The 14,771-nt window shown below is 31.9% G+C and overlaps 1 protein-coding gene across 4 annotated transcripts in view; it reads left to right on the top strand.

The window, feature by feature from the left end:
* The first annotated feature begins 727 nt into the window (after positions 1-727).
* LOC114332601 (serine/threonine-protein kinase NLK) overlaps positions 728-14,771 on the top strand; it is a 498,632-nt gene continuing 484,588 nt past the window's right edge. For all 4 annotated transcript variants that reach the window (XR_007696651.1, XR_007696650.1, XM_050644606.1 and 1 more), the window contains exon 1: positions 728-1,282. Coding sequence is in view for 2 of the 4 variants with exons in the window: in XM_050644606.1 (XP_050500563.1) it covers positions 1,062-1,282 (221 nt within the window). In the remaining 2 variants the exon portion in view is untranslated. The remainder of the gene's footprint in view (positions 1,283-14,771) is intronic.

Genomic DNA, 14,771 nt, shown 5'->3' on the forward strand with positions numbered 1-14,771 from the left:
GATCACACTGTATATTTTATGGCTAAAAGTAAAAAATATTAAATTATTTAAAAATAACACTATATTTTAAAAACTTTGACCTATCACCTAAATTTTTATTTCCTTGGAAACATAATCCACAACCCTATAAATATTACCATTTTTCTCAATAAAAATGTAAATATTTCGAAAATTATTAACTTTAGGCCTATAAGACCTTATACAAATTTTTCATATTTTTAAATAATATATTCAAAAATGATTTAATATATAGGGTGTTCCATTTAAAAAAATACAACTTTGGTTCATACCGTCGTTCTGACTCACCCTGTATAATTGAAATAATTTTAAATTATAGACCTCTTTAATACACATTAGTTTTGTTATAAACATTTTTTTGTATATCTCATAGTTTAGCCGTAATCAAAGAAGACCAGAGGTTTGGCGCACCCTGTATAGTTTCATACTTGATTGGTATTGTATCATTGTATAATCATATTATACAAAAGTTTCAATTGTTGTTTTTGCTACACTCAGTATATATCTACATTAAATACGAATTAATAAATAATAATCTATTCCCTAAAATAAATGTCCTCGCCTTGAACAAGCGCAAGCGGAAAACCAACGACAATCAGCTGTTGATTAGACTGCTGCGCATGCGGACAACGCGAACCACACAAGGGAACAAGCGCAAGCGACGCTTCAACCGCACCGTTGCCATTTAAAAGTCAGTCTGCAACGAGCTGCGGTAGTGCTTGTTTCGTGATCAATCTTCAGAAAAACCCATTTTTATTTACTTAAACTCTTCTCGTTTCTATTTAGTTTTTTACGCTATTGACAACTGTGTGTTTGGGTTTCGAACTGTGCTATAGTTTTCCTTTGTAGTGTGCGACAAATCCGTGAAACAATACAAATATTACGCGAAACAATTAGGTTACAGGCCAGTGTTGAGGATACTCGTAATTTTGCATACAGTGAACTCACTCGGTACTTTCCCAGCATTTGACGGTCTTCAAAGGGTAGTTTATATCATGCTGTTGGGGTGAAATAAACTGTCGCACTGGGTCAATACATATTTGATGGCTGTGGCGGTTCCTAACTGCCACTCGAGGGTGTCAATGTCTGTCTCGATGAGCCTAATGCAGGGTACAGCCGGGCCTACGACCGGAGCAGGGCAACAAGGAGGCCTGCATGGGGCCCAACCCTACTATCATCCACAGCATGCCGCAGCACCGGCCCATACACAGGAACAGGTCCAACCGGATAGGCCCATTGGGTACGGAGCCTTCGGAGTTGTTTGGTAAGTTAAAGTTAAGACATGCACAGAGGCGTAGGTGGATACTGCAACAAGCAGGATACATGATAAACTTGTTTTATTTCGTCTAGTGACCCTACTAATTAGCATTCATTTCCAACGATGCATACTAATGCTGTTTTAATCGTTTCAACAAACCTTGAAACGATTCTGTGTTCAACATTACTGCTAAATACTACATAAGTTATTGACAAAATGCATTTTTTTTTGATGTTATGCATGTAGTTTTTATGTTTTTGGATAATGTTTTTGACTTTTGATCAACTTTTGTTTGTAAATTTTTCTCCAAACCATTGTCGACAATTTTAAATTCACAGTCCATTAAATTCAAGTTCAAACAAACATAATTTTCGTAGTCTGGTCATTTTCACCAAGATTTTCGCCTCTGTGGTTCCACTAGATGCCACATTGTTCCACTAGTCACTAGATTATTATTCTCTACTGTTCTTTGCACGATATCTTAATCATCGAGCTATACTTAATATTCATCCTTTTTTTAATACTTCTTCTTTTGGTATCATAAGCGAGAATGGGTCTTGGTCTGTCTGGCTATGTCTTTCCATTCAGATCTCTCTTGTGCCCTTCTCCATTGTCTAACATTCTAATTTTCAGGTCGTCTTCCAACCATCTCATCTTAGGCCTTCCTTTTTTGTGCTTGCATTGTAATGTTTTCTTTTGTTGTTTTTACATCTTCTTATTGTCTCTAGCTTGACATATCCCAGCCATAATAACAGTCTTTGACTTTTCACAAATCTTACTTTTCTCAATATCTTTCTCTCTAATGTCTTGAGTTGGGGTACATCTTTTTTTGTCATTACCAGGTTTCAATATCAATTTAAAGTGTTTCGGTGAGATAGGGTCACCTTGTTTCACGCCTTTATTTACATACTTTGATATCCTTAGAAGTTGTTCGGTTGAAACTGATCTTTGCTGTGGTATTCTTTAGACTCACTGTTAGTACATCTCTTAATTTTGAGATCTAAGATGCTCTAGTTCTTCCATAATTTTCGTCCGATTAATTGTGTCAAAAGCGCTTTTGAAATCGATGGATATACGTACCCCATTGGGTACGGAGCCTTCGGAGTTGTTTGGTAAGTTAAGACAGACACAGAGGCGTAGGTGGATACTGCAACAAGCAGGATAAATGATAAACTTGTTTTATTTCGTCTAGTGACCCTACTAATTAGCATTCATTTCCAACGATGCATACTAATGCTGTTTTAATTGATTCAAGTGATTCAACAAACCTTGAAACGACTCTGTTCAACATTACTGCTAAATACTACATTAAAATTCAATAAGTTATTGACAAAAAGCATCTTTTTGGTGCTATGCATATAGTTTTTATGCTATGTTTTTATTTGGATGATGTTTGTGAATTTTGATCAAGTTTTAATCAACTTTTGTTTGTACTGACTTGTGTTAAATTTTTCTCTAAACTTTTGTCGACAGTTTTAAGTTCACAGTCCATTAAATTCAAGTCAAACCAACATAATTTTCTTGACCTGGCCATTTTCACTAAGATCACTATATGCATCATTGTTCACCAATTGTTTTTCCATTGTTCTTTGCACGATATCTTAATCCTTGAGCTCTGGCTTGTATTATTCATCTTTTTTTCCATACTTCTTCTTTTGGCATCATAACCCTGAATGGTTTTTTGCCTGTCTGTCTATGTATTTCCATTCAGAACCATCTATTTACTGCCTTTCTTCTCCATTGTCTTACTTTCATAGTTTTCAGGTCGTCTTCCAACCATTTCGTTTTGTGCCTTCCTTTTTTTTCGTCTTCTTATCGGCTTCCATTGTAATATTTTCTTTGTTGTTTTTATATCTTCTTTTCTCTGGACATGTCCCAGCCATACCAGTCCTGGACTTTTCACAAATCTTATACTATCGTGCCTTTCATTTAATTCATTAATTTCGTTGTTTCTCCTGATTCTCCATGTGTCGTCTTCCTCTTGCACCGGGCCCTATACTTTTCTCACTATCTTTCTCTCAGTTGGACTTCATATTTTTTTGTCATTACCCAGATCTCACAACCATAGGCTACTACTACCATGGGTTACTAGTCCAGAGAAATAAGATTTTTCTCGTGACACATCCCCCTCCAGGCCGAAACCAAATTTTTTGAGTAGTATGGACATCTACATTAATAACCTTTATGTTTCCTGCAGCCGAATTTGATGATATACATAGTTATAAACAAATGAAGATCAAATAACGGTAAATTTTCGCTTTTTTCTTCTATAACCAAAAAGTTAAGCATTTTAAACAAATTTGAGAGTAAGAAACTCATAAATCGTCTAAAAGATTTTAATATCGCGTTCGCTGAATATGCCTATCCTTATTGGTTGCTTAGAAAATTGCAAAATAAATCATAAATTTTGAGTTTTTATAAATATTCATAACTTCTGTAAAAATTAACTTAGAACCTTCTTATTATATGAATTGCTGAGACTTCTGGTGCTTAAATTATATTTTAAATTTCAAAGCAATTGGTCAAATAGTTTAAAAGTTACTTAAATTGTTTATCCCAAATTCATTTTTTTTGCAACACTATAAGTCAGAAAATTATGAGGTTACAGTAAGACTTCTGACAGTTTATGGAAGAAGAACATTTACTATTGACTTAATTAAAAAAAATGACAAAAAGTAATTTTAAACAGTGTAAAATTATATTGCAAAAACACGTTGAATTTTTTATTTACTTATAAACAATTAGAATTACTTTTAACCGTTACCCGTAGAAAAATTATTTTTTCATATTTAGAAAGACTGAATTTTTATACACATTTAGAAAGAAAAACAACTGTCCTAGGACAATTAGGAACAAAGTTAGCCCCCCCTTTTTTTAATTCACATGTTTTTGCAAAATAATTTTACAGTATTTAGAATTATTTTTTGTCATTTTTATTTAATTAAATCAATAGTATAAATCTTCTTCTTTCATAAACTATCCAAAATATTAGTGTAACTTCATCATTTTCTGACTTACAGCGTTGCAAAAAAAATTAATTTGGGATAAACAAATTAAATACCTTTTAAACTATTTGACCAATTGCTTTGAAATTTAGGGTATGATTTAAGCACCAGGAGTCTCATCATTCCGTGTAATAAGAAAGTTCTAAGTTAATTTTTACATAAGTTATGAATATATATAAAAACTCAAAATTTATGATTTATTTTGCAATTTCCTAAGCAACCAATAAGGATAGACATATTCAGTGAATGCCATATTGAAGTTTTTTTATACGATTTATGAGTTTTCACTCTCAAATTTGTTTAAAATACTTAACTTTTTGGTTATGGCGGAAAAAAGCGAAAATTTACCGTTTTTTGATCTTCATTTGTTTATAACTATGTATATCATCAAAATCGGCTGCAGGAAACATATAGGTTATTAATATAGATGTCCATACTGCTCAAAAAATTTGGTTTCTGCCTGGAGGGGGTTGTGTCACCAACATGATATTTCTTTCCTTATTTCTCTGAACTATACTAAGGGTTTAATTAATGTTCTGTAGAATCTAAGTATGGTACTTCTCTCCGTATCTGTATGAGCCGTTTTACATGACCGAGATTAATTTCGAAAATTATTTCAAGAATAATAACGAAAATTTATGTAGTAAAATTATATAATTTTTCCATTGTTCCTTGTTTTACACCTACAGTTAAATCTTAACATAATTGTTGTGAAACGAATGCGTAGTGTGTAATGTGACTGACGTTAAATAGAATTTTCTTATAAATAAAAGGCCACTGATGAAAGAAAACTAAGTTAGAGGTACCATAAGAAAAGAAGAAATGTGAAATGACATTTTAAGGTTATAAGTTACAACTTTCATTTGTTTATTTTTTAGCAATATATTTGGACAGAGAAGTAAATTCTTGTGCAAAAATAATTAATTGAACAAAGCAAAGATGCTTCACTGAATAAACAAATCGTAATAATTATTGTGATCAATAACAACAAAGTTGTAATTATAAAGGTTATGTTATCGTAAACACCACCGCGTTATTCAACGTTCTGCGCAGAAACTCGCGCAGTTTACTCTGAAAACTTTCTAGAATATAGAACAGGTTCTAAATTTTTATATTGGAAATTATCATGAGAAATTTCAGAGTAAATCTTGTGTTTTACATCTAATATTTTTATTAGATAATTTTTCCTGGTAGTTATCAGCGTCAGTTTCGAAGTAAATCTCGGTCATGTAAAACGGCTCTAATGAAGAGCTTTTACGTATCTGACTATATTTTCTTCCATTAATTCTTCTTCAATTTCGGAATTTGTTTTTATTCTTCTGTTACATTTGGGCCCAGTATCGTTTTCATTATTTTCCTTTCAGATTTCAAAAGGCATCTTCCTCTTTCATGTTAAGAAAAATAATAATATAGGCTCATCTTTGTTCTCTTACTTAGAGTCTTGCTTCTCAGCAGATTTTTATTCATTCCAATTTGCATTTTGCAAAAAGCTTTATTATTGCTTATTTTTGCTTTCAGAATTCCTTCCTCTGTTCTCTCTTTTCCGGTTTTCCCTATTGTTACTCCCAAATAGCTAAAGATGGATATAAGTTATGGTTCTGTGATAGATAATAGATATTTCTGAGTTGTTGCGTCGCCACATGTATTTGTGTCATTTGTATTTTGTTTTGTGCTGGTTTATCTCTAGCCCTATTCCCTTTACTTCCTTAAGCTTCATGTACACTTAGTAAGTTTACTAGCCGCCTTTCAGCCAGTAAACAATAAACATGCCTAGTGTAAATGAGGCTTTAATTGCTCCTATAAGTGTCATCATAGTCTTTGCTATGATGACTAGATCATCTGCATATATTATCGTTTGTTTTTAAACAAGAAGGAGTAAACTAAAAAGACAGATTTACAACCAAGAAAGTCACTAGAAAAATCACCAAATACATCTTTTTTGGCTGATCCGTTGATTGAGATATATTTCATAAATGCCATTAGCGTCAAAATTTCATAAAAGTGGAGTAAACTTGCCTGAAGTTGGACCAATTACAAACAAGCATTACGGTGCGGTAAATTTGAATTACTGCTCTTGGTTTAAAAACAGACCATAGAAGTTGATCTGTAATAAGTTTTTGTTTATGAAGTTTGTCCTCCTTATTATTGCTTCCAATATCATGCTAAAGAGTGTCGGGGAGATAGTCACCTTGTTTCACCCCTTTGTTTACTTTGATCTCTTTAGAAGTTGTTACGTTGAAACTGATCTTAGCTGTGGTGTTCTTTATACTCATTATTAGCATAGGCCTCCATTTTTTGGGATTCTAAGATGCTCGAGCTCTTCCAACATTTTCGTCCGATTCATATTGTCAAAAGCTCTGTTGAAATCTATGAATATTACGTGCATTTCTCTGTTGTATTCTCTCGATTTTTGAATTATTTGCTCCACTGTATGTATGGAATTAATTGTCGATCCCCCCGGTCTGAACCTGTTCTGGTATTCTCCTAATATTCTTTCAGCGCATGATTTAAGTCTCATGTTGAGTATGTTTACTAAATAGAATTTTATAGTGGTATTTAATAAGGTTTTGCTCTGTCATCATCATCATCAGTAGCTCGACAACCCTTTTTGGGTCCTGGCTTGTTCTATGATTTTCCGCCATTCTGTTCTGTTCCTTGCTTTGTTCGTCCAGTGGGTAATCTCACAGGTTTTGCTCTGTAATTCTCTAAAAAAGAGATTAGATAAGTGTCGTTTGATTTTTCTTATCTTAAAGCACGTAGGTAGGTATTGATTTTTGTGCAATTTCTTTCCTGATAATATTCATTTTTCGTTTTCTTTACCATCTTCCGTACGCTAGCTTGTTGTTCTTAAAATGCTTTATTAACGTGGGGACTTTTTGTGCTGAGGAATTTGTTCTATTTTTCCGTTTTGACATCTATCACTTCAGATAGTAAAGCAACACCAGTAAACGCCAGAATATCATTTTGTGACCTGTTCTTTCTTACTTTTCTTACAATGCACTTGCTGAATGTGAATAATGTTGTTTTTCTTCTATAACAAACATTTACCAGCAGTTTAACCTACAATTATATATGTAATGTTATCACAATTATTGAGATATATGTATGTACTAGACTTAATTTTATGTTTTCGCACAATTCAGTCATTAACCTTTAAGATAATGATCTCGTTTGATAAGCAACTTGCTAGTTTAGTGGTGACGTAGGTATTAACTGTGTTTATACAGAGTGTCACAGATACGTTTAACATTAGACTTTCGGACACTGTTGTTTTATATTTTGCTTGAAAATCGATTTTTTTTTCTCGGTTTCTTCAAATTATCTACAGTAACTGTGGTACTACTGATAAGTACCTGCTCAACCAACATTTTAGCTGCTTTTAGCTTGAAATTGACAATTTATTGTGTATTTTTATTTTTTATTTGCGTCTAAAGTCTAAAGCACTTGTATAGGAATCTGGACGGTAAGATGGAGATTTTACAACATAACCATAACCTATTTATCTTGACCAACTTTTCTTAGAAGTGTCTGCGTTACTCCATATTTCATCCAGATAAAAAATATACTACGTTCATCCCCAAGCTAAGCTCGAAGTTACAGTGATCGGTATCGATGGGTGTGGCCTTGAATTTAGCTTGGGAATGAACGTAGTGTCTATAGTGTCTTCTCTTACCAATTTTGACTTTTTCTGAAATAGCGCCTCCACGAATAAATTAGTTCTTTGTCTAATAGCACAGATTTTCTATCGTGTTTCTTCCAAACAAAGGCTTATTTGTGCAAATTTTTTGACAATTTGTTTGTTGTTATGTTTGGCGAAGTTTCATCACTTATATTATTTAGAAAATAAAATAAAGGCACGTTTCCACGATTTGTTTGTATTATAATATCTATTAGTGGGGTTTTCTTCCTGTTGACGTTGTCCATGCTTTGTAATACTTCCTTGATTGTTTCACAAGTATGTATATATACAGGGTGAGTTTTTAGTACAACATTGGTCGAAAATTACGTTATGGTACAGAATATCCAAAAAAGTTGTTGCAGAAAAAATGTAGGCAAGGATATTCTCTAGGATTGGACAATATGCTGAACTCTACAGGGTGATTAATATGTATGTAGTAGTAAAGCAAAGCAGATGGCCTCTTTTCCGTCAAGAAATTAGAGAAGTGATCATCACATTTTTCTTGCGTGATTGGATACAGTTTTTTTAAATACCCCCTATATATTTTCTCATATTTAGATTCCTCCTATAATGCCTGTTCTTACAATATGAGGTTTCACATTACTAATATACAAGTATTTAACGAGTTATGACTATTTTTAATTCGATATCATTATGAAACACACACGCTGTATATTATAAAGAAGTAATAAATAAATGATTATTTATTTTACGTAATAAGGTAAACAATATGCTTTAGTTTTCAAATTAAGTTTAACATAAATCATTGACGAATATTCGTATACAGGGAGAAACACAAAAGAATAAGATTTTTTCATATTTTTAAACATACTTACAACCTATATTTTATTTTTTTTTTGAATGATTTCATTCATGATTCTCTTTCATTTCGGAATTTTGAAAATACCTTCAATTTTTGGAAGTAGAAACAACTTAGTTATGTGTTCTTTTATTCAATAAATAATAATTACTTAATACAAAATATAAACCATAACAATATGCAATGAATGTACCAATATTACCAATGAATATGAAATTAAGGAAATAAATCTAAAGTAAATGTTCAAAATGTCCACCTTCAACGTGTATGCAAGTTTGAAACCGATATTCAAATGACCGAACCACATACGATATTATTACTCTTTTTTCAATATTATTAAAGCTATTCTATTTTTCGTATCATTTGGCGTTGTTGGAGGCTTCTGGGATACAAGGTCTGTTCGTACAGGAATCAGAAACTATCACTGACTATCAGCAACCGCACGACGCATGCGTGTTTCAATTGTGCGAGCGCTAATATTGAAACACGCATGCGTCGTGCAGTTGCTGATAGTCAGTGATAGTTTCTGATTCCTGTACGAACAGACCTACAAGGTTTTTTTTTATATAAATACACATGATTTTTTTTTTTGAAAATTCCGGTGATCGCAGTTGCCAAACAGTTGGTCCTTTTATGCCTATCCACCTCGCAGGAGAGCTATTTAGATGATTGTGAATAAGAACTTAATAACAGTGTGATGAATTGGACAACTGTCATGTAAAAACTACATTCTTTGTCAAATATTAAGTAAACCATTTTAGAGGAAACAAAATCCAGATAAAAAAATGTGGGCCAATTACATACCACCCCAAACATTTATAGATTACCTAGTTTGATTATGACTGTTAATAAAGTAGGGATTGCTTGATCCATAGTAATGAAAATTATGTAGATTCACTGCTCACATCTCAAAAAAGCACATAATCGACAAAAATCGGTCTCCATGTACTTGCTGCTGAGACTATTGACAAAAGCTAATCTGCGATGATAATCAATTATGATATAAATATCAATTTGATAATAAGAAATTATTTTTAAAATTAAAATCAAGCCACAAAGACCGATTAAAAAGGTAATAATATGAAAAATAACCTGTACCTATAGTATTGTCAAACCCCATAATGTAAGAAATGTAAGAACGTTTTTATGAGAGGAATCAAAATAAGAGAAAATATACGGGGTGCCCTATTTAAAAAATTGTATGTTTGCTTTTACTACGTAGTTATTAATTAATCACCCTGTAGAATTCAGCATATTATTCAAGCCTGGAGAATATCTTTGCCTATAATTTTTCTCAAGAACTTTTTTGAGGAAATATGTACCATAATGGAATTATCGACTAATGTCGCACTAAAAGCTCACCCTGTATATATAGAAAATATAATATTTTTAGAACTGCCGAATTTTGTGTTATTAAAGTTCCGCAAGTATTTTACTATTAATAACAGATAATATACAGTGATGAGCGCGCTAATAACCGGCAAAATAACGCAAAAGATGGAAAACATAATACATTGTGAAATAAAAAGAGATGAAACAAGTAGAGGTGGAAATTATCGATATAAACGTATAAATTAACATTTCATTACATAGTTTCCCACCTTTAGGAGTACGACAACTGTTACAGTGACAGGAGAATTTTATAAAATACTAATGTCACAGACGTTTAAAGGTGGGAAACTATGTAATGTAATGGTAATGTATACGTTTATATCGATAATTTCCACCTCTACTTGTTTAATCTCATTTTATGTCACAACGTATTATGTTTTCCATCTTTTGGGTTATTTGCCGGTTATTAGCGCGTTCATCACTGTATAGAGACTTATTGTGACAAAACTTCGTTTGCGTGACTTGTGAAATTTATACATAAATAGTAAAGACAAAAAAATAATGAAACACCCTGTAAAACTGAAACAAATCTTATATTTAATCCTGTTGTACAGAAACTATGCATTTTGATTTTTGATCCAAAACTCCAGTATGTCTGTGTGAAATAAAATCGTGATTTTCTGGTATATCTTCCCTACATGCTCTTTCCTATACTTGTTCTTGTACAAGTACAATGAAGACCAAAACTAGTCCTTGGTTTTTTTATAGTAGTTTGTCTTGTTGTTGCAACTTGGGAAACAGGTAGTTTTACCTTACCAAAAATCGAGTTTTAAGTGAGGCATCTGCTGTCTATCTCTATCGTAGAGATTTTGACCTCCAATAGCTTCAGTTTATAAAACAGGTAGATTTTGGTACATTTCTAATAGCTAAGATTTGTTAGATTGTAAAAGATTTTATAAAATTACCTGGAACTCAAGTTTTCTTTGTTAGTTTCGGCATAAAATGAACTTATATGCCAATAAAAGAGTAAACACATAGGGATGTGATTATTTGATAGGTAGCCCAGTAAAAATCTAATTAAGACTAAATACATATAAACCTGTGATTTTTGGTTATGTTAATGAACAATTAATTGTTCATTCTATCTGATTTTGCTTTGTTTTGTTAAACAATAATAAAAAGTTAAAATAGTATATTGTATAGGATACTATACAAGTGAGAAAAAACACATTTCTCACGAGCGCAGAAGTTTGTTGGCACGAGGCAACTACCGCAAATCAAGCGAGGAAGAAATATATCATTTTCTCATGTGTTGTACACTGTACCTTTTCTATGGATATGCGATTTTGTCAAGAGTTCAAACTTCAAAATTAAATAATTTAGTCGCTTTTAGCTTATATTATATACATACATTGAAGTAAAATACATATACCTATACATGTAGGTATTTAATATTCTTAAAATATACGTTATTTATTTAAAATTCTAATTAACAGTTATTTTTGAAGTTTTGAAAGGTACCTAATTCCTGGTAAGTTTCGCTTCAACACATTTTGTTTGACAACTTTAATTGTGTTTGTGTGTATGTGACCATGGAAACGGCGATCATATGTAGAAGAACCGGCGGAAATCCCGTGAGAAAAAATATTTCTCACTACAATGGCCGACTTTTCTCACTGCATGAGAAATATTTCATTTTGAATGTATGTAAGTAGTGAGAGAAGTTGCACATTGTATAGCATCCATAGAAAAAATCATTTTGCCTGTAAAACGTTTCTTTTACAATATTTTAGAGAAAAATGGTTCAAATAAAAGTTATAGTTCTACTTTACTAGTTTATGAATTAATATACATATGTATATAAACATTTGACCGAGATAATTGCAAAAATCTTAATTTTTGCAGTCATTTATAAACGTTAATTTTGTTTTTTTTTAATGACATGTAATATAACTTTATGAAATTGTGGCAATTAATGAGTTATTGAAATGTGCTAGATTTGAGCCAGATCGACCAAATAGTCTATAAGTTATTTAATTTGTTTATCCCGGAAAGCAATTTAGGACTCTAGGGGTATTTAGGATATCACAATCGATTCTTTGAGGCTTCAATTTTAAGGTATATTAAGAAAAGTTAAGATTATGTTAAAATGGTTACTAAAAAAACTGTTTGAAAAGGGGCCGACTTTTTAGCTTATAAACATTTTATAATACCTTTGATATTTTTTTGGTACGCGCTGGTCAGTTGGCTCACTAAAAAGGTGTTGAAAAGTACAATTGTTTTTAAAGGAGCCTATTACCAATAGGAACCAAAATAGCAAAACCATGTTTCCATTGTTCATTAACATTGTACAGAAAAAAGACTGAAAATTGAATAGATTATAAATGAAAAGCTAGGTTTTGTGATCCAATGTTTATGGCATATAAAGAGACGGTGAAAGAAGTTATAACTTGTTACATTTTTATGGAATAATTTAATTCAATTGATTTTTTCGGCATTTACCAATTTTTACGTGAGGTTTTTGTCTAGGAAAGAGGAGGATTGGATGCTCTCTTTCCATGCTTGAAAATTCATTCACAATTACTTAAAATAAAACTCTCGTGCAGAAGTTGATTGTAAATAAAAGTTCAAAAGGAACAAAGACAAAAAATATCTCCTTTCGATAAAATAAATGTCTAGCCGCCGCTGAGCTGGTTCAAAACAGTTCAGTCCCGGTATAATAACACTGAAGAATCGGTACAGTATGTCACAATGATATTCACAAATTCCAAATTTACTCCTCCAATGTCCAATAACAATAATCTTCTTCCTGCATATCGACAAAGCGTCATAACCATTTGTTTAGTTTTGCGTGCGAAACGAATACATTAAAGAAGGTGAATTAGCCTTTTCAGGTGAGAAGGAAGATTTTTAAGGTCGCGGAACAGTTAGAAATGTCGGTCTGACGCAAATTTTAAAAATATATGTGCATAATATAGTGGTTCCGTAAAAACAGTTTATACGAGAGATTTTACAAAAGTATAATTCGTCACGACCGACGTTTATAAGCCAGCAAAGAAAAAGAGCCAAAAAATCAGGTTTTTGAAGATTCTAAAAGGTATATGGTGGGAGAAGCTGATGAGAAATCCTTGAAGACCTAGAGCTGATTTTATTTTGTTTTTTTTAACAATTATAAAACGTAAATAAACCGTTTTTGTCTATAAAATGTTACACCTACACTTTAGAGAAAAACGGTTCAAATAAAAGTTGTAGATCTTAAAAAGTTCATGTTCGACTGGTATATTATTTGACAAAAATTACATGATTTTAAAGTCAATTAAATGTAATATATTTCACCAGGGCGTTATTATTCAAAATAACTCCCTAGGGTATTAAATTTAAATAACTGGTTAAATACTGTCAAGTTGACAAATAACAATTTATAGTGCTGTCGCCAGGGGGGTACAACGGTCTCCTTTATTTAGATGGACTTACCCAAGTTATTTTTATGTATTTTGACCCGTAGAACTCGAATTTTTTGGGTAACAGTTGCTCCGGATGTCAATAAGTTTGTTAAACAAAGAACTTGAGGAATTACGTAACAGCGATTTTTCGCAAAACAAAACATTTTTTTTGTATTTTTTGGGTCATTCTAAGCAAAAAATGTTCTTACAAATTTTTTCGTAATAGGCATAGTTTTCGAGATAAACGAGGTTGAACTTTCAAAAAATCGAAAAATTGCAATTTTTGAACCCGAATAACTTCTGATTAAAAAAGAAAATAGCAATTCTGGTTACTTGCATTGCTAAAAATTAATTTTTGAAGTTATACTTCTTTACGGGCGTAATGACGGTGAAATTTTATATGGTAAAACCTAGCGACCGGGCGCATGCGCATTATAACTTTGTTCTGATTGGATGTTCAAATGACATGACAAAAATTATCCAATAGCAGCTGTGGGACTGTGGTTTGGTTATAATGTATGCTTGTTGCGTTTTAAAATTTGTAGGAAGAGAAACAACAAACAAAAAGTTAGTTAATGGTTATACTGCCTTTTTAAATAGTTTTCATATTATATTTTTGGACTTATTTACATAGAAGAGATGATTGTTGCATGCCAATGTGAAAGCTCATCAAACTGTGACTAGTATGCCTGCCGCAGATCTCGCTTATTCAAAGCTAAAGAATCTTTCACTGGTAAGTGTTTTATAAATAGTTGATCAAATTTTGTTATGATATTTGAACATAGGCACTTTGCACGACGCAAGTGATTGCGAAATTTATTAGTCGTTATACGGGCTCCGATACCTACCTTGAACCTACCAAAATACATAAGTAGTATGTAATACTTTTATTTACATAATTTGATTACCATCAAAATGTCTATCAATATTTACCTAATATATTGTTTTCTTACTCTATGTTTTGTTGTATTTTTTCAATTCTAAATCATTTCAATTCAAAATCAAAATAATTTGATTTACATAAGTTAAAAATGTCAAAAGGTTAATCTGTTTAGTTAGACGATCTTCGCACATAATGACAAGCTGTCTCTGTGGCTAAGTTTTAATGCGAGTGAATCCCAATACAACGCAAATACCAGCCGCGTGGTAAGTTGGTTCGAATCCCAATAGAAACTTTTATTTTTTTACTTTTTTTTTTATACATTTTATGATTGTA

Source organism: Diabrotica virgifera, chromosome 2 (assembly GCF_917563875.1).
Source record: "Diabrotica virgifera virgifera chromosome 2, PGI_DIABVI_V3a".
NCBI classification, from domain to species: Eukaryota; Metazoa; Arthropoda; class Insecta; order Coleoptera; family Chrysomelidae; genus Diabrotica; species Diabrotica virgifera.